Source organism: Macrosteles quadrilineatus, unplaced genomic scaffold (genome assembly GCF_028750875.1).
Source record: "Macrosteles quadrilineatus isolate MER2022 unplaced genomic scaffold, UCM_ALF_1.0 Scaffold_51__1_contigs__length_872494, whole genome shotgun sequence".
Lineage (NCBI taxonomy): Eukaryota > Metazoa > Arthropoda > Insecta > Hemiptera > Cicadellidae > Macrosteles > Macrosteles quadrilineatus.
Window position 1 is genome coordinate 318,145 of NW_026542644.1, and position 26,500 is coordinate 344,644.

The 26,500-nt window shown below is 33.0% G+C and overlaps 1 protein-coding gene across 1 annotated transcript in view; it reads right to left on the bottom strand.

Moving 5' to 3' along the window:
- Positions 1–1,576: 1,576 nt before the first annotated feature.
- LOC129005994 (transient receptor potential protein-like) overlaps positions 1,577–26,500 on the bottom strand; it is a 56,840-nt gene continuing 31,916 nt past the window's right edge. The window contains exons 9-16 of the mRNA XM_054435078.1: positions 25,846–25,991; positions 24,839–24,945; positions 23,516–23,649; positions 21,413–21,536; positions 19,817–20,012; positions 5,349–5,516; positions 3,537–3,759; positions 1,577–3,131 (exon numbers count right to left, since the gene is read on the bottom strand). Of these exons, the coding sequence (XP_054291053.1) occupies positions 2,140–3,131; positions 3,537–3,759; positions 5,349–5,516; positions 19,817–20,012; positions 21,413–21,536; positions 23,516–23,649; positions 24,839–24,945; positions 25,846–25,991 (2,090 nt within the window). The 3' untranslated portion in view covers positions 1,577–2,139. The remainder of the gene's footprint in view (positions 3,132–3,536; positions 3,760–5,348; positions 5,517–19,816; positions 20,013–21,412; positions 21,537–23,515; positions 23,650–24,838; positions 24,946–25,845; positions 25,992–26,500) is intronic.

The following is a 26,500-nucleotide window of genomic DNA, read 5'->3' on the forward strand; positions in this document are numbered from 1 at the left end:
CGGTTTTGATTTATTTCCCTTCCACTTTATAATTTTAGGAAACATTGACATTATTTAACTTTCATATGATCCTTGTAGCAAATTCAAGATATCTGAAAATTTTGTTGTTTATAATAGCCTTGTTCTTTGAGAGTCATTTTATTAATTTTATAATTGAAAGTTTTCATTGTCCATTCAAAATCAGTAACAACTTGGTGCTATTACAGGTTGTGCGAAACCTGGAGAAGCATAAAGTTCAAAAGAAAATGGTTGTAACCTGGGTTTTATTGTTTATAATGCAAGTTTCAGCCATATATCTTTAAATTTTCAAGTTTCACTTAGTTCCGCAAGAATATTAAAATTTGTAATCCAATTTGGACATAGACGTTTCTAAGGCTCAGTTAAAAGAAAACTTTTTGATTCACCTTAAAAGTAATAAAGTAAGATATTTTAAACAACTACACTATATTCTAAAATTTATTAATCCTTAGAATACCTCAGGGGTGGTTGGCTTTCAACCATACGGGAGGCCCTTAGGGCTGGCAACCCCGAGGTACCCTAGCCAAACCCCAGTTCCCTTCTATTCTGATCTGGGTTCTGTGATCAGCAAATTTCCTTTCTTGCTGATCAAAACTTTCTTCTCCATCTTATCTAGCTCTTCTTTTCCAGTCTCTTCTGCTTTCAGCCTTGGAAAGACTTGTGCTCCATGCTGAAGGGATGAATTCCACAGAGCAATGTTAATAGCGGTGGTTACGGAAGTTCAATGATACCCTCCTCAAGTATGTTACGGCCTCTTCAGAATATCACCCATCTGATTGTTGGTTGGTCCCTCTTGTCTTCAATGGTGTCATCACTGAATACAGCAAGATTATTTGAGCTATTTTCTACCGCATGGCAGGCAGAACTTTGATCAAAATCCTTGTTTAGTCAACAAGAAATACTCTCCCATGACGTTGCAATGGTCACTACTCAAGTTAATTCTTCCCAAGCACAACACTCTTCTCATACCAATGGTAACTCTTCGCAATGCTTTGTTCCTAATCTGGTCGCAAGATAATAGACTAGTTAACCTCAATACTTGTGAGGAAATCTATTCAGGTTTTTCCTCGATTCTGGGAAAACAATTACGTGGTGCTCAAGAGAGTTTCTTGTCACAAGTTACAGAAAGGAATGAAAAGTCCGGTAACTGGCAAAATAAAGATCCCTAACTCTGTTACATGTACATAACAATTCTGCTGGATAAGTCAGGAAATCACCAGGGACGCAGGAAAAAGTGGACTCAGAAACACCTTGCACACTTTGATGAAACTGCCACACATTTAGTAAGAGAATAAAAGGCACTTGGAGAAAGAAGAAGTATGCTCTTTGGAAAATTTCAGTTAAGCTTAAATAAAATATGTCTGATATTTTAATTATCTTACTCCAGCTGGTTAAAGACTTGACTTTGAGCAGACGATATTAGGCAAAAAACCATGAAGCTGACAAGCACAGGCCTTTACTACCCGTTTTATGGATTACCTATTTATACTTTTTAAAGGATGATACTCGTACAATTGAATTGGTGTGAGAGATGTGAGACAAAATAGATGCTAACAAGTTCCATAAATACATTTATTTCAACAGACACAAATTTGTGTGAAAAATTCAACCATACCATTTACAATTCTGTTAGCACTACCTTGTATTGGCAAAAATGTAAAGAATACGTACAAACTAAAAATAAATATTACAAGTGTTTATGTGAGGAGTATAAATAAAGTTGACAAACATATTCCATATTCTACAGGTTGTACTTATAACTGTCCTTCAGAGCAAATTTTATTCTAGAAACATGTACTAAAGGTAAATTTTCTGTTGAAATGTTTTCCATACAATGTTTTGAGTACAAGACCTCAAAGATTCCAAAAAAGATCACAAAATCTTTGAACTTTGCACCAGCTCTTTGCCTTTCTATTTGAAGCAGCTTAGATTTTTATTTGCCACATTTTATTCTTCTCAACCCAAAACATACCAAATTTAATATTGGCCCCTTTAAAAAAGTTAGTCAAGTTTTGATTGAACCCCTGTGTAGAACTGAAACCATTTAAATACTCCAAAGATATTTTAAAATAGTTTCCATCTTATTTATACTCCAATACAAACGAACAGAACAAAGTTATTTTACAACCACCCATGTAGAACTTCTCCAGTAACCTTTGATTTCCCTCCAGATTTCGGTGGTCCTGCAGGTCTTCTAGGTTCTGTGCTAGTTGATGGTTTTGGTGCTTCATCCTTCTTCACCTCTTTCTTCTCATCTTTCTTTACCTCTGTCTTCTCATCTTTCTTCACCTCTTCTTTACCTTCTGATTTAGAACCTGTAGAAGTTCTGCTCGGTGGTCGAGGAGTGGTTGGTTTGGAAGAAGTGCTACTTTTTGGCGTCAAAGGCTCAGGACTTGCCATATCCTCTCTGGGATCTTCCGGTATCGGAGTCCTTGGTCTAAACTCCCTCCGGACAGAAGCTTGAGTACTCGGTGCAGCTTGTAACTGAGGCGGAGTATCTTTCTGAGTAGCTTTAGCGGGTTCAACGGACGGCACGCTTTTCTGTGATGCGACACTCGTAATCGACGGAATTGAAGGACGAGGACGAGGTCTTACAATCGAGTCTTGTTTTGTCTCCGACACCTTCTTCACAGAAGCTGGTCCTTGAAATACATCGTCGTCTCCAGCTTGAGAATTAGTCTCGCTCGCTCCACTGGTCTCCTTCTGGTCAAACTCTTGTTTTATCTTCGGCATCTTGAACTTGGCGTAGGCGACTCTAGTCGCAGGACTCACTGTAGACAACATCGGGTTGTACTCGACTAACCTCTCTGGGTCCATGTCCGCCTTGTTTTCGATGATATGCCTTCGCAAACTCTGCCTAGACAGCCGTTGGTGGAACTCTGCTGTGCTTCCGATCGGATCTCTCTTCCCAGTGTTCTTTCTGACGATTTCGTTCCAATCCTTCTTGTTCTTGCTGGACCCTGCCTTTCGTCCGATGGCTTGAGCGATCTTGCTGAACACATCCTTTGGACCCTTCTCCGACTGGATTACCTCATTGATGATTCCTTCCACAAGACCGATCTGGAAATCTTTCATCAATCGTCTTTCCATCACTCTGCCTTTCTTGCCAGCCACTGAAACAATCAATATTATAATGTTACATGAGTGAGTAATAAGGCATTTTACCTATTCAGTACTTACCATTTGTTCACATTTGCTACAAGATCGGAGTGGCCCTTTAAACTTTCCACTCGTCATATTAATTTTGCAGCAAGTATTTTTCGGATACTTCAGAACAAGACGCTTTTATATCTGAAAAGTGAAACAGCCCTCATTCTTGAATAATCGAAAATCCCAAACAAAGTGCTGACACATAGATCATTTTGCAATTTTTGGAATAATAAACACCCGAAACAAGTACCTCCTTACTAATTATAAAGAACCAGGTGACTGAAACAAAAAGAAATCCTCCGAGGACCTGCAATTAAGAAGAAAAACAAAAAAGAGAAGTCATAAGCTAAAAAATAATCTATACGCACAAGAGTTATCTCCTTGGTTGACGTTGGGAGTCTTCATGCCGTTGGAGCGCAGGATGTCGATGAGCTCGTATCGCAGGGTGGAAATGTCTTGTCGGATCTCCATTACGTCATCCTCCGTAATGCCAAAGTCATCTCGTTTGCGTTGCTCGGCCGTGACGTAACGCCTCACAAGCAGCCGCATCACCGTGTCATGCCGATCCTTAGCTTTCTCACGCGATTTTTTCTGTGAAAACACAATCGTTGTATCCACAACAAAGTACTTCCAAGCATGAGGAAATTAAGACATTTAGACACTCCAGCTTGTAAGTTCTTTTAACAAGTTATAACAATATACTTCAAGTAAGAAAAGTATTACTGCCAGTAATTGATGGGTGCCCAAAACGGCAGATCAGCACGAATGTCACCTCATAAAGATTTTTAACAAAACCCTTGTCAATTGCAACTTGTGGCAACACCAAGGGGAAAATTGAACCCATCACCTTAAATGGTTAAAGAATGCATGCTAAATTTAAAAGAGGTGAAAGAAAAAAAAACGAAGAAGGGAATCATTGTGACTAGAGAGAAGACTGGAAGTAACTTAGGCAGGGGGCTGAATTGAGTAGGTCCCCATTTTGCCTAAGTCGACGACTTCACTTTGTTCGTTAAAGAAAGAGTTCGCTCGGGACTGATGTGGGCAGAAGACCAAAATATAGGAAGGACGAGTGGTATTGGTACATGGTCTGCTGGGTCAACACGTTGACAAATCAAAGGACCTACTTTAATACTAGTAGGATTAAAAATGAATAATTTCCTGACTTGAATAACTTTGAGTCACTTTTTGAACTCTATTGCTATAATTTTTCCAAAGTCTTTACAAACTCTTACGTTGATGGCAGAGAGTTAACTTGCTAATTGTCACCTTACTAGTATTTAGATGAAGACTGAATAGGAAGCGACTTTCGCCTTGAGTGATACAGATTTAATTTATTCAATGCCAACTACTTCTTCAGATGGAGGATACTGTTGTACGCAGGGTGTCCACATTCTGGAAAGTCAGGGATAGTCATGGAAAGTCATGGAAAAAAATGTTGGTCATTGAAAGTCAGGGAAATAGGCAAGAAGTCATGGAAATTTCCAATTATGGATGGATTTGAGGGGACCATTCAATGCTCTAGTCGGTCGTAACCCGGACTGTTGTAGCATTTTTCAGGATTTTTCACAAATGTTCGACAATTCAATTTATTACAGTTGTATTATTTTATGAGTTTTCGGTTTGTTTTAGTTCATTGTTGTACCTATTGTACTCCATTGTTATCTGTTATTACATATTTCAGTATTTTCTGCAAAATAACATGTCCAGGCAATATTATTTGTGTGTGTATGTTATATTATAATTTGCGTGTAAAGTTCGTGAGTCATGGAAATCAGTGGTAAATGGTCATGGATAGTCATGGAAAGTCATGGAAATTAATGACAAATTTTTTGTGGACACCCTGCTTTGTTTTTACTTTCATGAACCATCCACAGTGACTTTAAAGCATTTAACAATCCCAGTCAGTCTTCTTCATTCGTAAGGGACGAATAGAAACTATACTATCCTCTGACGCAGGATTCTCACCGATGTAATAAGCGCTCTCGTAGCCAACGCCATTATGAATGTCCCGTAACTCTGAGAGTGGACCTTTGCAAAGAGGCCAAAACGTCGACATACCATGTTTGCAATGTGAAACCCATTAAGACCCACTCTAGTGTGAATTTAATCGTTAAAGCCTTAATGATCATTTCATTCCCATGTTACATTTCCTGAAACCCCAATAGAACTACAGTACTGACCACCACAGAGCCTGAGCTTTTCTTATTGGCGGTGCCACAAGACAACCAGTTGTTGACATTCTTCATGGTTGGGAACAAGTTGAACGGCGGAGGCAGGGTGTTTCCGTCGTCGAAATAACTTATCCAGAGTCCACTGCGGGCAAACTTCCATTCGGTGTCAGAACGTTCCTGTAAACCACACACCATTAGGGTTCAAAAGTTATTGAAGCAGAATGGTCCTAAGTATTATTGTTTATGCGAAGCAAAACCATACACAGTCAGTACTTGGAAAGGTGAAGGAAATACAAGTAAACAGTGTACAGGGATGTCCTGTTAATCCCCTCGCTCGTTAATCCGAATTGACTTCATTTGCAATTCCTTAGATTTTCCCATAAAAACGGGAAACTAGGTTTGTGAAAAAAAACTGCCAGACGAATTTTGATTAAAGTTTAGTATGCTAGACTTCAGATAAAATTTTACAATCCATTTTGCTATAAAAATTACGGTTTAAAAGATTGCAAATTATGTGATTTTTCCCATAAAATATCATAATTACTCCCATTGCAATTAAGAGTTGTTGACATGCTATTAGAAGAAAGTAAAACTCAAATTGCTGATACCGTTTATTACTGATTTTTTAATTGGAATAACTTGCTCTTTCATACCTTTTCATGGTGTCTAATTAATTGTCGAGAATCAGTATTAAGTTTCAAAATGTTCTTGAAAAGTCTGGATTTAGTCTCTTTTTGTTGTCACAGTGAGGAGTTTTATGGACCATGTAATATACAATAAAATAATTCATGATTTTCCATGATCGCACAAGACGACGATCACATTTCTATGACCGGGGGAATCGACGATGATGTCTACACGGCCTCCGAGAATAATCAAAATATTGCCGCGATTGCAGTGGACGTGGAAGTTTGTATTTGATTTAGTATACAAATGTTTTTTTTTCTGAACTGCAAACAATAAATTTGTTGTCTTCATTTTCCAAAAAGTCTTACAATATGTTAAAAGTTAGAAGTTTAGAGTGTAAATATTTAAAAATCTAAGAAAGATTTGTCCTGTCAAATTGACATTTAAATGCTTTTTCTGCACTGTAAAAATTTAATTGATAGTCTGCGTTTTAATAAAGTCTTCCGAAATGTTAGAAGAGTATAAATATTTCAAAATTCAAACAAAGTTCTTGTCAATTTAATTTTTAAATAATTTACTTGACTGCAAAACTTTTAATTTGATGTCTGAAATGTTCATAACATCTTCCAACATGTTAAAAAGTGTAAATGTTCTTATCGATTTTATATTCAAATGTTTTTCCTGCACTCTAAAACTAAACTCAACAAGATAAAGGTTAAACGTTGGTAGTATATTTAAATATTTGAAAATGTAAAAAGATTCTTATTGATTTGATATTTAAATGCTTTTCCTACCCATAAAAAAACAAATTGCTGTTAAAATGTGATTGAGTGAAATAGTAAGTAAAATAATAATCCAAAGATATTGATCGTAAAATATCAATAATAATATCGAGTTAATTTTACAAAACATAGCAGCTTGCTTTGTAGTAACTTTTGGTAACAAAATCATAAAATAATTAAATCCAAGATGCTACTAAGAACCATTAGACCCAAAGACCATTCAGCGAACGGGTTTCAAAATCACAAGCTTCTATAGAAATAAAGCCACCATTGGAATGGCTAATACTTCTTTTAAAATTTGTACGGATACATTTGGATTTAGGAATCTAAAGAATCTCTACAATAGCATACTCACCAAGGGATTTTCCTTATACTATTCCTTTAATATAGGTATAGGTGTACTAACAATGTTTTTTGAGGAGGTCCACAATCTATTTCATCAGGAAGACTCTTGTGTTGCCTTTCATTATGCCCTTTGCTAGATTTTGAGCATAAAGTTAACTTGTTGTAATATCTTCCATTCAACTTGTTGCAGTTCCCCAAATGGTCTGGCAATATTTTTTGGAACCATGGTAACTGAAGAAGGGAAGAAGAAGAAAGTCAACCTTGCTGTCGAGCCTTTTAAACCTATCAATACCTCCCTATATCTTTGTGACAACAAGGTCAGAAGTAAAAGTTATAGTCTTTATCTAACATTGCTAAATAAATAACTAAACGTCAATGTCAGATCTAATATTTCACAAAAAAGTGTTTAAAAAATACAGTTCTCGTTATTTCAAAATATTTATTATTTATAGGCCGATATCCAAGTTGAATGGAAGATATTACCCCAAGTAACCCCTTTTGCGAGTATGCTATTGTATAGATTCTTGAGATTCCTAAATTCAAATGGAACGAAGGTAACCGAAGAAGGGAAAGAGAGGAAGATGTACATTGCTGAAAGTCAAAAATTACTCAGAGGTTATTGCTCTGAATCTCAGAGGAGAAGGAATGGGATAATGTCTGACATTTACACCAAACCCTTGCTGCCCTGGAGAAAGACAAGTTGAATTTTTGATTGAAATAACTTAACCTAAAAATAACTAATATTTTAAAATAACGAGAGTTGTCTTTTTGACAGACTTTAATTTATTTAGCATTGTTAGATAAAGACTATGACTTGTACTTCTGACCTTATTGTCACAAAGATACAGGGAAGTATTGATAGGTTTAAAAGGCTCTACAGCAAGGTTGATTTTCTTCTTCTTCCCATCCTCAGTTACCATGGTTCCACAAAATATAGCTGGACCATTTGGGGGAACTGCAAAAAGTTGAATGGAAGATATTACAACAAATTAACTTTATGCTCAAAATCTAGCAAAGGGCCTATTGAAAGGCAACACAAGAGCCTTCCTGATGAAATATATTGTGGACCTCCTCAAAAAACATTGTTAGTACACCTATACCTATATTAAAGGAATAGTAAAATGAAAACCCCTTTAGTGAGTGTGCTATTTTAGAGATTCTTTAGATTCCTAAATCCAAATGTATCTGTACAAATTTTAAAAGAAGTATTATATTAGCCTTTCTAATGATAGCCTCATTTGTATAGAAGCTTGTGATTTTGAAACCCGTTAACTGAATGGTCTTTGGGTGTAATGGTTCTTAGTAGTATCTTGGATGTAATTATTTTATGATTTTGTTACCAAAAGTTATTACAAAGCAAGCTGCTATGTTTTTGTACATTAACTAATTATTATTATTATTCATATTTTACGATTAACATCTTTGGATTATTATTTTACTTACTATTTCACTTAATCACATTTTAACAGCATGTTGTTCTTTTAAGGGTAGGAAAAGCATTTAAATATCAAATCAATAAGAATATTTTTACATTTTGAAAGATTTACATGTACTACAAACGTTTAACCTTTAACTCTAAAAATTAAACTTAACAGGTAGTTTAATTTTAAGAGTGCATGAAAAACATTTGAATGTAAAATCCTTAAGAACATTTACACTTTTTAACATGTTGGAAGATGTCGTAAACATTTCAGACATCAAATTAAAATTTGTGTTGTGAAGGAAATAATTTGAAAATCAAATTGAAGAGAACTTTGTTTAAATTTTGAAATATTTATACTAACTGTTAACATTTTGGTAGACTTTATAATAACGCAGTCAAGAAATTTAATTTTTACAGTGCAGAAAAAGCATTTAAATCTCAATTTGACAAGACAATTTTATTTTTATTTTTAAAGATTTATACTCTAAACTTTTTATTTTAACTATCATAAAAGATCTATCTTTCAAAAATCAGACGTAAAATTTAATGTTTGCAGTGCAGAAAAGAACATTTGTATACCAAACTGACAAAAGTTTTTTTTTTAATTTCCAAAGATTCATACTAACTTTTTACATTTTGGAAGTCCTTATTAAAAAGACCGTAAATTTAATTTTGACAGTGCAGGAAAAACGTTTAAATATCAAAACAACAAGAGCAAGAGCATTGTAAGAACTTTTTGAAAGATTTACACTACAAACCTTTGAACTTTAAAATTTTGGAAAACCGGAAAACCTAAAAGTTTAGACACCAAATTTAATTTTAACAATGCAGTTAAACGTTTAGTATCAAATCGAAAAGTACTTTATTACATTTAGAAAGATTTGTACAAACTTTTATTCATATTAACAATGTGTGTGTGAAAACATTTGAATATAAAAAAATACAATCTTTTGCGAAAGACTAAACACATATAGACGACATTAAATTTTTATATGTACAGTCAATGTATAACTAGTTATCAGTACTTCAACAACTCAAATTCTCAAAGCTCCTTCACTCCCGTCGTTAGATCTTCATTTACCTTATCAAGGTAGTTATCTAATGTGTAAAGAAGGTTAGAATTTTTATCGTTGCATTATTTTTTCATTTACTTTGAAAAACACCTCTTTATCTCAAAAATACTTGATGACATAGAGTTGGTGCAGTTTAAGCAACTAATTTATAAGATTTTTAAAAACTAAAAAAATGGTATCGGAATCGAGATTCGATAAATATAGTTGAAATAACAAGTCTGGAAATGTCTTGAATTCCAAAATAGCATCTAACTAAACACACTGTTTTTCTTCAATATCTTATGACGGGACTATGATTATATTATTTTGGACAAAAATAATCAATCAAAGGTACAAAGGATTGTTTTTGTGAACAGAAGAAAGAAGAATTTGGAACCTTAATCCTACGATAAATACACATAACACACGTTAAGTATTACAACTAGTGAGAGCGGTGGATAAGTCTCTTACTGTGTGAAGCCCTCGAATTTCAAGGCCGTTTGAAAGGTTTCCCTTCAACTAGACGACTGTGAATTTCGTAATCTTGAAATCTTATTAAATTCGTGTGTTAAATGCGTGTTGGTTTTCAAATTGCCAACAATCGAAAGGCAAACCTAGTCTGTAGGATTAGAAGATTCAAAACTTGAGTGTTAATATTTCAATTGACATTTAGTTTCAAAAGTATATGTGAACGTACAGAGAATTTAATGGGAATATATGTTCCTGTTTATATGTAAAACGTCACACCAATTATGTGACGTTTTACATATAAACGGGAACATATATTCCCATTAAATGCTCTGTACGTTTAATTTTGATAATGTTCGTACAACTTTGAACAGTGGTTTGAATGCAAATATGTCTTTAAAATTAAACATTTTATCTACAAGGGACCTTGTAAGATTTCAAATAATTTGTAGCTCTTTTTCATCGGACTGTGCTGTGGTTACAGTGTGTTTGTAACAGTTTTATCTAATTCGTAACTAATTTAGTTTTTCTTGTTTTCTTTTTTATTTTACTTGACTAAAATAAAAATGTATTGTTAAATCATTATCGTATTTTAAAGTGGTCTGGGCTTTACTCTAACTTCTGTCTCTTTCCCACCTTAAAACGGACTCATAATCCTGATCTCAAAAAGAGAAGCTTTACGAACCAACGACCGAGAATCAAATAAAATTATGTCTAAAACTCTTGAAATATATTTACAACTATTGATGACTCTCAAGATGGTAAATACATATAAAAGATGATTAGTGGTAAAGATTTCGATTGGACACCTTATCAACATAAGACCCAATAGAATGGCTTGCCATCTTTAATATGTTAACCGTCTTGTGACATAACTGTATGTTTCAAATGTTATTTTAACTATTTTTATTGACTTTCCGTAAATTTAATAACAAGTACAATTATGATGATGTAGAGTAATCTCAAGAACGTAATCTTATTATTAACAAAGAAAAACAAAGAAATAACTACATAACAATGTTCAAAGTAACATTTCAAGAGCAACTGAATATAAATTCACTATCTCAGCTGTGAGTTTGGAGACATATAATCATTACATCCCCAAACAAGACCTGCCCTATTATAATCAATGATGTTCTCTACAAGTTCTGCATGACAACATGTCTCTAATGTATGTGTGGAGAGCCTTCTCTTGTTCAATGAATGTTGCCCAAACTATGTACCTACCCGCTGTCCGATTTAATAACCATATTTCTCATCATATTTACATTATATCATATTTCCTCGTAGTATAAAGATCCTTAACTATTATTCGTTAGTTTTATTGTAATATCAGCTAGTACAGCTGTATGATCATTTTCATTTTCTCTGTTATATTTTGTGAATATGTTCTACTCTAAACGACTTTACAGTGTTTATAAAATATTGTTAAGGTTTGTATACTTTTACGACAACAGTATTTTCACTAATTTATGAGTTAGAATTATATGTGTTTAGGACAGAGGCTTCTTCAGTCTGGCTTAAGAATTATTTTTGCAACTGAACTAAGCTATATCCTACATATTAATCATTAGGACCAAATCTGAGAAAAAATGCGTACCGGTATTTAATAAAACAACCGATCAAGAAAACCTTACAAATATTAGTTCAAGATAACCTAAAACTTTTTAAAGTATATAAAGTATACTAACGAATAAAGATGGTTGATTTGTAATATTGATTTTTTTAAGAGCAGGACGAGATTAAACAGTGTGAGCTTAATCCCGTCCATGTTGGTCGTCGGGCTTGCAGTGAGGAACATTTATCATAATTAACTCAATCATTTCACCTCCGTGTTATGTATGAGGTCATGCTGAGAACATAAATTCTCTTTGTAAGTAAATCTTTGAATAATTTGACTCTTCCGATTTCAGTTATCACTTTTCCAGTGAATTCAATACATTGGAACTATTTTACATACCTGTCTAAAAAGTCCTTTAGCCAGATTATTCAAATTTCTGTGAAATAGTTCCACCAAGAGATTGTAGACGTTTACAATTAGTTGAAATAATATTTTAAGAGGTAAAACCACATAAGTACTTAGCTAATTATGATATTGCTACAAAATGTTTTGATAATTTATGTATTTTGTTGTCCTCGTTTAATGTCATCCATATAATAAAATTATCATATAAACACATTTTTTTAAAAATTAACAATGTTATGTCAATTAAAATGGTGATTGATCTAGTATTTAAGTCATTACAAATATATGTAACCATAGTATAACAAATATGTAGACGTAGTATCACCCTTGTATCACAATTTTATCTAGCTATGTTATCACAAATATCTACCCACGAAATTACAAATATGTGGCCAAAGAATAAAAATTATGTATAAATAGACTCACAACTATGTAACATTAGTATCACAAATATTTAGCCATAGTATTACAAATATGTAGCCAAAGTATCATAAATATGTCACCCTAGTGTCACAAGTATGTAGGCCTAGTATCACAAATATGTTGCCCTAGCGTCACAAATATTTTGCCTTGGTATCACAAATATGTAGCCATGGTATTACAAATATTCACTTGTATTTCATAGAACAAGATGGTATTTATCTAAGTAAATTAGAAAAATGTTTTTTATATTTTGTTGCGAAAACGTCTAAACAATTTCTAACCTTGGGGTTATTCTCAAGACATTATCTTTAGTTGGTTTTAACTTACTACAATGCTAATCTCGCCAAACTGTTCAACTAAGTCACTTAACACCCAAAGTCACCTTGTAAGCTTCCTTAGGATATAAACTTGTTGTGTTGTTACTCGCACTTAGCTTACAAAATGCATCTTCTTAGTTAATATCCTGTCTTAATTTCCACATAAGTTTTTATTCCTACTTAAATTATTAGTATTTTGTAACTTTTGAAATTCATCTAATTTATAGCATCAACTGTAATAAAAGCTTATAGGTTTTTTAAAAGTAGACGAATTTTTGAACTGTGACATTTAGCTTATTTGTAAAATCTTGTGATATTTACTTAGTTAATCTAACTTTAGAATTTTGTTACGTATTTATTAAGCCTATTAATATTTAAACTGTTATTTTCAGTCTCATCTCTTAATTTTTAGCGACTTAGTTTTAGTTTCATTAGATGTGTTGACTCTGTAAATCAAATATTTAATAAGCCTATTTATACAAAGATCTTTTGCATGTCTATTGTCGATCATTCATTTCTTCTATTGCGGTCGATTTTCACTACATGATGCACTACTGCCTCTAATTTGACATTATCAACACAGTATTTGTGTTTATATGATTTTGATTTTATTTGATTCATATTACTTGAACGAAACACAGATCTGCAAGACTATCGTTAAGATTGAAGATTAATCTGATGGCTCTTTTTTGTATTTTGAAAAGTCTAGGGTTGTCATTGCCCGAGATGGGCACTCATTATGTGAGAAAATGGTAAACAATTATAATATGATATCAGAAAAGGACACGTCTATCTCGATAACACGAGAGCCTACTAAGAAGGAAATTATTGTGATGATTTTATCGAGGTGTTAGGAACATTGTATATTACTGTCAATGACAACTCCTGAATAAACTACACAAGAGGATGAAGCACTGTTAGGATGTCCGTAATAATAGATGATACTCAAGTATCTCTACGTCGTAAGAATTCAAGCGATTCATGAATAAATAAACAAAATACGTGAATGAAAGCATGGATAATAAAGCATAAAATGTGCTCGTAGACAAACGCATACCTGTTCTATGGATTAATTCCAAAGTTGAACTTAGAACTTCTTTACCAAGAAAATCAGAGAGTTATAGAGACAATAGATAAAAGTATCCTTTATAGACTAAAATTGACAAAGCATTGCATTAGGTGCGAATTATAATGGTCAAATAAAATATTTAAACGAACTAAAAAACTTCTCTACATCACAAAACATACACTATGCTACTGCATTAACTCTGCCAAGGCAAAACAAATCACAAACGCTGCAGAGGGCATTATGCAGGAAAAGAATGTAGGCTCCTCTGACTACTATTCACCATTTTACCTATCGAAGATGTCAAAATTCATGAGGTCCAAGACTGACTAAACCAAATTACTTAAAGAACACCTATAATATATTCATTGGCCAAAATATTGATAGTGTAACGTCTCAATGACTTAAATCTGAATTTCATTTAATTGTATTTATTTTATTTTGTATTTTTATCAAAGTTTCTCAGGGATGGGTTCTTTGCCACGTGACTGATTTTATCCTAACTGCAGAATGTGTGAAATGTGAGATATAATGTTAAGTTATACAGAGCCACTATGTGTAAGTGTTATTTGGTCGCAGCACTCTTAAAATAAGGTGCCAGACAACTACCAAATATGCGTGCTTGTACAGTGTTAAGCCGCAGCACCAGCGGTCAGCCGGGGCCTGACAAATGCTTTGTATGGAGTTAAATTGTTTAGTGCCACTACTTGTAAGTGTTATTTCGGTCGCAGCACTCTTTAAAAAGGTGCCAGACAACTACCGAATGTGCGTGAGTGTTGAGTGTTAAAGCCGCAGCACCAGCGGTCTGCCGGGGCCTGACAAATGCTTTGTGTGTAGGCCTATTCTAATTTCTATCTTACTTACTTGTCTAATTCAAATTACCTTATTAATATTTCAAATGAGTACACAATTGGGACTGACCTTATTCCTTGTTTTTATTTTCTTTCACAAATACAAATTTGATTACTATTAATTATTGTTTTATTTGCGCCTGGCAAATGGTTTACACCCGCAGCGCTGACTGTCAACTCGTGAAGTGAAGACTGGCCCGTGGACTGCTGTATTTATACCCGATTTGGTTGCTATGGAGACCATGGAATGTTCTAGAACTTTAAACCCAGATGTTTCCACCAAAAGTTATCTTCCTTTTCCGGCGGCCTGACGTCATCGCTGCCCGCTTGATCGTCGTTGATCCAACAGCTGCTGTCGGCTGGAGCTCGAGCTGTCAGAGAAGCTATTGTAGACTAATAAACAAACATTCAAACAAATGTAATACTGTAAATAAATATGTTTTAATTATTTAGTTAGTTGTTATATTTACATGTCTATCCCTTTGTGTGTGAAATAAAATAGTAATGTATATTTATAACTGTAATTGTGTTGCTGAAATATTTTCAATGGATAACTTAACCTAAATACGGTAAGTGGGTAAGCTAACCTAGGTACGGTAATTGGGTAGAAATATTATTGGTTACACCTATTTACAAAACAAACTATTAGAAACATTATTACATTAGTAATTTAATAAACATTAAGAAATATTTAAACTATGAAAAATGCGAGATAGGCCTACTTTTATTACAATTGATCTAACAAAAACCTAACCTAGCCTAGGCATAACATAGCCTAAAACGGTTAGCGGTAAGTTAAATTGAAACATTACATTGTCCCCTAATTTGAAAAATAAAAAAAATATTTACATATATACAAAACGTTAGACAATACATAGTCCTTTTTTTATTTTGAAAATTACTCCTCAATTTCCATTAAATTTGGTCTTAAGTCCAAAATGTCTTCGTTGTCATCTTCATCTATCTTTATTTTGTACTCATTAATTTGTGGTTCAAGCCAGTGCACTAGATTCACATTAAGAATCATTTTCGAAGAAGTGTTTGCTAGCACTCTATCATTTCTTCCTTTGAAATTATGTATTCCTTCTTCCTCTCCTTTCATAATTTTTGGTTCTTCTTCTATTTCCTTTATTCTCCTCCTTTTCCATTTGCTCTTCTCCTCTTCTTCCTTTCTTTTCTTCTCTTCTCCTGTCTTCAGTTCTTCATTTTTTCTATGTTCTTCTTCTAACATCCTCAATTCTGGCTGGGCTGTTTTTATCTCTTCATTTTCTATGATTTCTGAATATTGTTCCAATTCTAACTTCCACCCTAATGTTTCTTCTAATTGCTTTGTCTCTTCTCTATCTTCTTCATTTATATGACTAATTTTGTTGATTTCTTCAAAAATTTCTTCTCTGCTTAATAGATTGTCTTCCTTCTCATCCATACTTGGGGTGAAATCTTCTTTTTGTAATATATTGCACCTTATGCTTTGAATGGGATTATTGTTGAATTTAATGCTTTCTTTTCCTATAGTAGCATAGTTTTGATTTAAATTTATAACCATGTTCAGTTCTTTCATCGTATCGATTCCAATTATTATTTCCTTAATCAAGTTTGGTATAATCAAACATTGAATTTGTGTACTTATTGAGCCTATTTTTGCATTTATTAAGATAATTCTCTTAACTCGCTGGGACTTCTGATTCACTGCTGTAGTTATTATAGTATTTGTTAATGGAAATTCTTCATATTTTCCTAAATTGTGTTTATTTTTTAAAAACCATTCCCTTTGCATACAAGTAACAGTGCTTCCAGTGTCTAATATACACACTGTACTTACTTTTTCAAAATTAATGTCAATTTCTGGTACATGATACATGTGTTTAGTTTCTTCAACATTATTGATGTTGTCATTTAGTAAGAATTCTTTGTCGACATAAATATTATTTATAGGCCTAATATTTTCTAATTCATTTTGCACTGAAAATTTATTAAGTGTCTTGTCCGGTGATGTCAAAATTTCCCTTAGGCCTGCATTATTTCCAGTGCTATCTAGTTTAAATTTTTTTGTTTAGGTTCTTCTCGGTTACTATCCCCTGGTTTTTGATTGCGATCATAGCTGTTTCTATTTTCATAATTATTTTGGAAATGATCCCTCCTATTTTCATTTTTCTTTTCAAAATAGTGTCTGTCCCCTGATGGCCTGTGATTAAATGAACCTCGTTGATCCATGTTTCTTCCTGATGGTCTGTGATTGTATGAACTTCTTCGTTCTACATTCCTTTCTGCTTCGTTCCGTATAGATTCATTAATTTCTATCGTATCTTCTCTACTTAATAGTTCCTCCATTTGATGTATTGAAACTATGTTTTGCACTCTGGAGGCCTGTTGAATTGTTTCGTCAAAATGTCGAACAAGGCGACGAACTATTTCCCTCTCTGTGAATTTTGGTGTCATATTTTGCAACAGTATTACTCTGTCGATGAAATACTCTGTTCTTGTCAGTCCCCTCCTTGGTATGTATTTTTCTAAGTCTAATTTAGTTTTAATCCCATCTTGAATCTCCTCATTCCAATATTTGTTCATAAAATATTTTTCAAAGTCTTCAATATCGTGTACTGAAGTCCTAACTAGATCCCACCATCGTGCTGCAGTTCCTTCCAAGCATATATCTAAGATTTCTTCTAAATTCAGTGATTGTTCATCCTGTGAAAGCCTTCGTTCATTTTCCCTGTTATAATAGTTTTTCAGCCTAGAAAGGAATTGATTTGGGTTTTTTGATTTTCCATTGAATTTTGGTAAGTCTTTAGCTATGGTGCTAGGACATGTGATATGTAGGCCTACTGGTTTCCCACTATTCCCAGCTTTTAACTTTGCCTCAAATTCCTTATTGATTCTTTCCTGATTCTCTTGAATCATTGTGATTCTTTCCTCAATATGGTTGTGTATTTCTTCCCTTAATTCTGTTATTTTTGTATCAAATTTGGATTCGATTTGTCTTATTTCGATGGTCAGATCCTTCCGAACTTTATCTATTTCTTGTTTAGTTTGTTTAAATTGTGACAATACTTGTTCTTTAAACTCTTCAAGTGTCTGTAATATAGGCCTAATTATTGTTTGGTCCATGTTTGTGTGCTGTGTTCTACTGGGACTTGTTACATTACTATAATTTAGATTGTCGCCAGACGCTAAATTTTGATTGTCGATACTGTATAAGTCATCTCCGGGATTGTCATTATTAGGACTTAATAATTCTTCCATATTGATTTCGTCTAATTGCCGGCTCATATTTAAGTGTGCTTCTTGTGCTCTAAGTGTAGGTGTTATATATTTTCGTAAATTATATCTCTGCATTAAAATAATCTATAGCCGTGATAAAATCAAGCCACCTAGTTGGGTACCAATTTGTAACGTCTCAATGACTTAAATCTGAATTTCATTTAATTGTATTTATTTTATTTTGTATTTTTATCAAAGTTTCTCAGGGATGGGTTCTTTGCCACGTGACTGATTTTATCCTAACTGCAGAATGTGTGAAATGTGAGATATAATGTTAAGTTATACAGAGCCACTATGTGTAAGTGTTATTTGGTCGCAGCACTCTTAAAATAAGGTGCCAGACAACTACCAAATATGCGTGCTTGTACAGTGTTAAGCCGCAGCACCAGCGGTCAGCCGGGGCCTGACAAATGCTTTGTATGGAGTTAAATTGTTTAGTGCCACTACTTGTAAGTGTTATTTCGGTCGCAGCACTCTTTAAAAAAGGTGCCAGACAACTACCGAATGTGCGTGAGTGTTGAGTGTTAAAGCCGCAGCACCAGCGGTCTGCCGGGGCCTGACAAATGCTTTGTGTGTAGGCCTATTCTAATTTCTATCTTACTTACTTGTCTAATTCAAATTACCTTATTAATATTTCAAATGAGTACACAATTGGGACTGACCTTATTCCTTGTTTTTTATTTTCTTTCACAAATACAAATTTGATTACTATTAATTATTGTTTTATTTGCGCCTGGCAAATGGTTTACACCCGCAGCGCTGACTGTCAACTCGTGAAGTGAAGACTGGCCCGTGGACTGCTGTATTTATACCCGATTTGGTTGCTATGGAGACCATGGAATGTTCTAGAACTTTAAACCCAGATGTTTCCACCAAAAGTTATCTTCCTTTTCCGGCGGCCTGACGTCATCGCTGCCCGCTTGATCGTCGTTGATCCAACAGCTGCTGTCGGCTGGAGCTCGAGCTGTCAGAGAAGCTATTGTAGACTAATAAACAAACATTCAAACAAATGTAATACTGTAAATAAATATGTTTTAATTATTTAGTTAGTTGTTATATTTACATGTCTATCCCTTTGTGTGTGAAATAAAATAGTAATGTATATTTATAACTGTAATTGTGTTGCTGAAATATTTTCAATGGATAACTTAACCTAAATACGGTAAGTGGGTAAGCTAACCTAGGTACGGTAATTGGGTAGAAATATTATTGGTTACACCTATTTACAAAACAAACTATTAGAAACATTATTACATTAGTAATTTAATAAACATTAAGAAATATTTAAACTATGAAAAATGCGAGATAGGCCTACTTTTATTACAATTGATCTAACAAAAACCTAACCTAGCCTAGGCATAACATAGCCTAAAACGGTTAGCGGTAAGTTAAATTGAAACATTACAATAGTGTGAAAATTAATAAAATTAGTAAATATCTAAAACGGACAATTTAACTACGGACCAAAGACAGCTACACAAAATAAGCTGACGAGCATCTAATTCATTTTACATAAATTACACAATGCTTCAACCATAGCAAAAGTTAAGGGTAAAGGGGGCTAAGAATAAACGAAATTGATACCAAAATAATGTCTTAATGGAAGCAGTCAAAGCCGAGGAAAAAGGAGGCAATATGTACATCTCATTGGATCGTTAGGTCTTACCAGATTACCAAATATAGCCAGACCAGTCTAAGAAGGCACTTCGTGGGGTGAAGACGCTCTTTTCTCAAACTCAAAGTTAGGTCCGTTAGGTGCGATTAGGGTTTTAGGTGTCTGGCAATTTTGAGGAAATTAAATTGTATTCCTTTCCACTGTAATCCAGCTTTCCCGCACAGTGCACAAGTGCCTTCTTAGACTTGACTATTATATCGGTCCAGACATGAGCAACTTACAGATATGATCTGGTATGAGTTGGACATCATGGCGATGAGCATGTTGAGCAACACTATGATGTTAATCACAGAGTAACTCCCGAACATGAGCAACGCCCAGAACCTTGTGAATCCTTTGATCCCGGTTAGATCAAACGTCATCAAGTCGACGAGTCCAAAACTGGCCCAAAACAAGGATTGCGACGTCTCGAACAAACTGGAACATTTTGGAGTTTTGTTATTTTAAAATTGTTGGTTACAAGTACTATGTGATTTTCTAATATTAGCCATTCTGAAGAATGTAGGGTGTAATTTGTACCTCGGCATATTGGATGCTATTGATCGATTAAGTCATAATTATTTTTAATTCTTATTCAAACATCGCCAAACTGATTTTTACTTTCTCCCCCTACACCATAGTATATGGAGAAAGTATTTTTTCGTCAAAATTTTCGAGTTTGAGTTTTGAGTGGATATATTCGTTTACAAAAAAGTGGTTTTCGAAGTGACGTCTGTGTGTGTGTGTGTGTCTGGATGTGTACAGAGCTAGGGACCACACCTGTGGTCCGATTTTGATGAAATTTGGTATGTAGGTTCTAATCCATGGTATCTCCAGGCTTTTGTCTTTTTTTGTTTAAAATTTTGATTTTTAATGGGGATTTTCCCATAAAAAAACCGGAAAATCGGATTTTCTCAAAAATGGCCTGGACGATTTTTATAAAAATTTAGTATGTTGTAGCCCTTTAAATTTTGAACAAAATGGTACAAATTTCATTTCTGTAAAAATTACGGTTCAAAAGTTTATTATGTTATTTTCCCATAAAAACCTTATTTAACCCTGATTTAACATAGTATGTTATGGTCCTTACAATTTTGATAGCTTTTTACATTTTTTAGAATTTTTTTTTTAATGGGATTTTTCCGTAAAACCACATAAAAAAGGGAATAATAGGATTTTCCCAAAAATGGCCCGAACGATTTTGATAAAAATTTGGTATGTTATATTCTTTTAAAAAATGAGCAAAATTGTACAAATTCCATTTCCGTATATTTACTCTCACCGCTTACACATGATAAAGGTTGTTGACAAACTTATGGGAGAAAGTATGTGTCAGAATGCTGATACCGTTTATTGATTTTCAAACTGTAACTACTTACAATTTACGAAAATGGCAGTGCTAACTAAATCAAATGAGAATTAAAAAGTTAAATTGATAAACATTTGGGAAGCATTCCAGTAATAAACAGCATAATGCAACATTAAATAGGCCTTTGTTGAAAAGAGTCTAACTTGATTTATTAAAATTAATCACAGGTTGAGATTTCACATTAGTAGAGGACAGCAGTATAGGGTTCCAACATTATTTTTACTGGATGCCCAACATATTTTGCTGCCAACCTTTTATAGGACTTGGACAGATGTCTGTGGGAAACATATATATTCCACCTCATCTTCTGTGAATTTCTGGATGGTCTCTTTAAGACTTTGCCATAGTATCGACCAGCTTAATTTAATCTCTTTCTCGGTCATATGCTGGAGATGGTTAGTACACATCTAGATACCAGTGTGGAGAAACTGTTTTTTAGTAACTTTTGCACAAAGGGAAAGACTCTTACTTGGTGAATCTTCTCCAGATGGTGCATGCTCGTTCTTGTTGGTCAAAGTCCGGAACTCCCGTGTGATGATGATAACACTTTGCCTTCTCCAAGTCTGAGTAGTACCAGAGTAACTGGTTCAATCCTGTGAGAACACGTTTAAACTGATGTATCATGTATACTTAGACACTTAAATGATTGAAAGTGTAATCTTACAAGAGGTACTTTAATTTGTTTTGTTTGTTTCATTAGTTTCCTTTCATTAATTTAATATCCACATGTGTTAGACAGAGATTTTAACCCAAATATTTATTTCAAATTAGTGGTATTTTACCTTTCATCGGATTAATGCATTATTTATAAACTAGTTTGAATTGAACTGTACAGAATTAGGTTGGCCAGAAGTTTTTATTTGCAGTGTAACTTAAAGTAAGTTTAGTATGAAACTATTTCGAATCCCATTTTAAACTATTCACTTTTCCTACTACTTTCGCTCAGGATGATAACTGGACAGAAAAAAATGTTAAAAGTTTATTTCATTTAAATAATAATCAGAAGGAAATTAACAGTATGATGATTAAATTAATGCTCATACGAGAAATTCTTATACCTCCTATGCAAAATGAAATAAATAAAACAAACGAAGTTTTGGTTTTAAAGCAAAGTAATTATTAATTTATTAGGATAAGTATTTCAATGTAGAGTATTTCTGGTTTTCCGAATTTTAATTTGTAAATGCATTTGTTTAGCACAATAGTTTATTCGTCACATTCCAAAAAACTGTAGGGAAAAAAGATTGTGCAATTGGTTATCAAAGTGTATTAATTTATTAGGATAATTAACAGTATTTCAATGTAGAGTATTTCTGGTTTTCCGAATTTTAATTTGTAAATGCATTTGTTTAGCACAATAGTTTATTCGTCACATTCCAAAAAACTGTAGGGAAAAAAGATTGTGCAATTGGTTATCAAAGTGTATTTTTTTTACTCCTAAATTTTTCACACGAAGCTTTGCACAAATAGCTACAACTAAGTAAACAGTTAAAAAATCATATTTACTTTAACATTTAAATAAAGTTAACTGCACTTACACTCACTATAAATATTAACAAAATAAACCTAATTTATATAAGGATGTTAGTTTTAATAAGGTTACTATGTTTGATGTAAGTTTTTAAAGTAGTAACTTTACCACATCCGATAAAAGGGTTAAAGTTGCTGGACACCTGTGCTGTTCTGAAGGTAAATAATTTATGTCAATTTGTTCACTGTTAAACAAAGGAAGTGATGCATTTTGCAACACATGAAAAGTACAAAGTTGAACGGAGGTGTGATAGTGGCTTCCGCATCATGGTCCATGTTTGAAACATATTACTTTGCTAATATTTATACTTTGCTGCATTTTTGTTGACCAATTTTGTAAGTTACATGTTACTAAAAGTGCAATAATTAATTGGCGTTAAAGTACTTTGTAAAGATTTAATTTTTAATCATTCGCTAGGTCAAATCAAATAAATAAAAATAGCAAAGACTTGTGTTTTTCTACAAGAATATTTGAAGGTACACTTTCGGGACGGATGTAATTTTTTTTAAATTAGTTTACGTAACTTCTTTAGATTTATTCTATTTTAAATAGTTCAGTTTAAATGTTTTATCAAAATGGGACTCAACTTCCAAATATGAACATCATTGTGTTGACTTTTGTATTACAGTGGTCATTAAATGATTTGTTTGACCCTTGTGCATTTTACAAAAGAAATCGTTATGCAGATAGAAAGTTATTTTTTGTTTAAGCTTGTTTAGTTAAATACTCATTAAGTTATTGAATCAAAATAAATATTCAAAGACTTTAGAAGAGCCTAAGTGCACAGTGTGATGTCTATTAGTTATATTTTAGAAGATTTCACTTTTATAAAAGCAATAGCCGATTTTTAAAACCCAACTTGCTACGAAATTCTTTGCTTTATGGTCATTTTTTTATCACGTGCAATAAATTGTATTTTAATCCTAAAACTACTTCCCTTTTGCTTTTTCAACACAACATAGCTTGACTAGAAGATGAATTATAATAGAAAGACTTCACCACATACTTAAACTATTATAAAGACATCTTATTCAATCTTACCACAACCAAAAGCAAACAGTACGAGAGTGTAGATGAAGAAAAACTTGATGATATCGATGATCATACGACCGAGGGAGATCTGCAGAGGACCGAGATGAGGGTTTACACTGAAGATGTGAACGAGCTTGAGAAAACTGAAACACAGAATCAGATCAGAGATATCAGTAATGAGCTGTACAACCATCACTGTTGCAAAAATACATAATGATCAATCCAGTTATTGTGCAAAAAAGTCCAGGAACATTTAAATATCTAAAAGTATAAAGAGCTTCAAAAATTTTAATAAAACTACTGGTCATTAAAATAATTTTAACGCATTATTCAGTGTTTTTCCACCTTGTATTGTGACCAATCTAATAAGACTTGAAAATTGACTAATCTTATAATACCTAGATTGTGACTTCGTAAATTTAATTACATCAGTTTAAAGGAATTTAATCTTTTTAATTTAACAATACTATGTCTTTAAATAGTTCATTTAGGATTCAATCTATTTATAAGTCATTCCTCAACTCTAAACAATATTGATTTATTATTCTGTGAATTTTGTTTCAATCCAAATCTATGTTATTTAAATATTTATGAGTATACCATTTGAACAGTTACTTCTAATGTCACAAAAAACCTTCTCAACTTTTCTCAGAAACAAAAGACTAGGCCTATACCTAGATTGTGTTTTGGTCTACTTAAAAATAATTACATCAGGTTAAAAAATCAACCTTGTACATTTATTAATACTAAGTCTTTGAACGGTTTTTTTGTTCATTCTTTTCAATCTATTTCTAAGGCATCAATTAAACTCTAATCAATTTTTATTTATTATTCGGTGAATGTATTTTTTCCCAATCTAAACCTAAGTTCAAATATTTATAAGTTACCATTTGTAGAGATATTTCAGATGTCACAAAAAACTTTCTTTAATATATAGATTGTGTTTTGGTCTTCTTAAAAATAATTATTTCTTAACTCTTAATCAAGATTTATTATTTTATTATTCGAGAAATGTATTTTTTCACAATCCAATCCTAAGTTATTCAAATATTTTATAAGTATACCATTTGTGGTGATATTTCCGATGTCACAAAACCGTTTTTGCAGGTCTAAGCAATTTTGGTACCAGATCTCGTTTTTTGTGTCTTATTGTTTATACATTAATTGAATTTTATATATGAAATTTTGAGTTTCAGCTAGAATATGTAGAGGTTTAGTTTTCAATATGTATAGACATCAACCTTTTTTTATTTTAAATCGTAAGTTTGAGCTAGTCATTACAGAGGTTTATTTCAAGTATAGAGTACCTTTTTTCAAGCGAATTAATCTTACCTAAATATCATACCAGCAGCAAAAGCACCTTCAGATAACAACATCGGATCAAATTGGTCCCAATGTTCCCTGGGATACCAGGGGTTCATCCCCATACTGTATTCCCTCTGAAAAGAGAATAAGTATTACAATTCTATAGTTGAAATTTAGAATGTGCAGTTTATAACTAAATTGGTTGTTATTTTATAAGATATCATCAGCAAATATTGTATACAAAGTCCCCGGAAATTCTATTTATATGTATTTGGAAAAATATGTATTTGTTCCTTAGACAAATTCATAAAAAAACATTGTTTAAAGATATAAAATAACGGTAAGAGAAAATCGTATTTTCGAAAATATAACTGGGTCAGATTGTAATTATTATGTTATAGTGCTTATAATTCTTAACGAAATACTGCAACCCCCATTGCTGTAAAAATTACGATTTAAAGCTATTGCGGCGTTTGTGATTTTCCCTGTAAATATCATAGTTACTCCCATCACTTACTCATGATAGGTTGTTGACAAGAGGATGGAAGAAAGTATGCGTCATTTTGATGAACATGGAAGAAATTATAAGTCGAATTGATGAACACCTTATGCGATTTACTTCAAACCATGTACATAAGTAGTGATAGATACGACATTTTTCTACAAAGTATCAGATTCCTGAATTGCACCGATTCAAAATGGCGCTCATTTAAAATTGTATATCCTAAAAACTAGTGACTCTACTAAAGACTATTATCAGTGCGAATTTCTAGTAAACATTGTGACTAATCCAACAATACTTCAATTGTAAAAATCTGTCGATAAACAACTAAGAAATTACAATTTGAGTGAAACCGTGCATGGCCAGACCGCCGACGTGGCGCGACGGAACGATGGGGAAGAGTAAAAAAAAAAACATCGTCAAAATTGTATACGGCCTCACAAAAATTGCCCTTGTTTGATTTTAAGTGGTAAATTTTAAGAGTTCAAACAACTGTAACTACAAGATTTTTGTGTTATTTGAATTGGCTTACATAGACGATAAAGACGGATGTAAACCTAAGCACGATCCACATTACGTAGAAGAAGTTCTGGATGAAGTCCACGATGTTCCAGAGATCGTTGACATATTCCAATAGACCGTCGGCCCAGAGAGAGCGTGCCTCGTTCCAGATCAGACCTTGAAACAGAAACAGATTGTTGCTCACTCAGAATACTCAATACGTTTATGATAGGTAGAGTATATTAGATAGAAAGCTTACAGTATTACTTGAAAAAGATTGCAGTATAGTGTGTTGCAGTGAAAAAAATGATCATCCAATCCCGTGAGTCCTTTTTGATTTATAGAAGAGATTTATAGGGGAAGAGTCATGGAGTAAAAACTAGGTTACATAAGAGAAGATTATTGTACAATGATGATATTGCTTTGTACAATGATGATATTGCTATCATAATAAACATTTTGTTTCTTTAAAAAAATGTAAAAAGTAAAACCATTTTTGTTAATACGACAATATAGGCTACTTAGGCCTTCACGTCTGATCTTTTGATTATTCTCCCTTACCTATTTATTTCAGAGTTATTTGGTTTTCTCTGAAGTTAAGTTATTTGAGCTACATTTTGAAAAAAAAATAAAAGTAAAAAAAAAATAATAAAAACTTTAATGAATCATTACTAATTAAATCATTC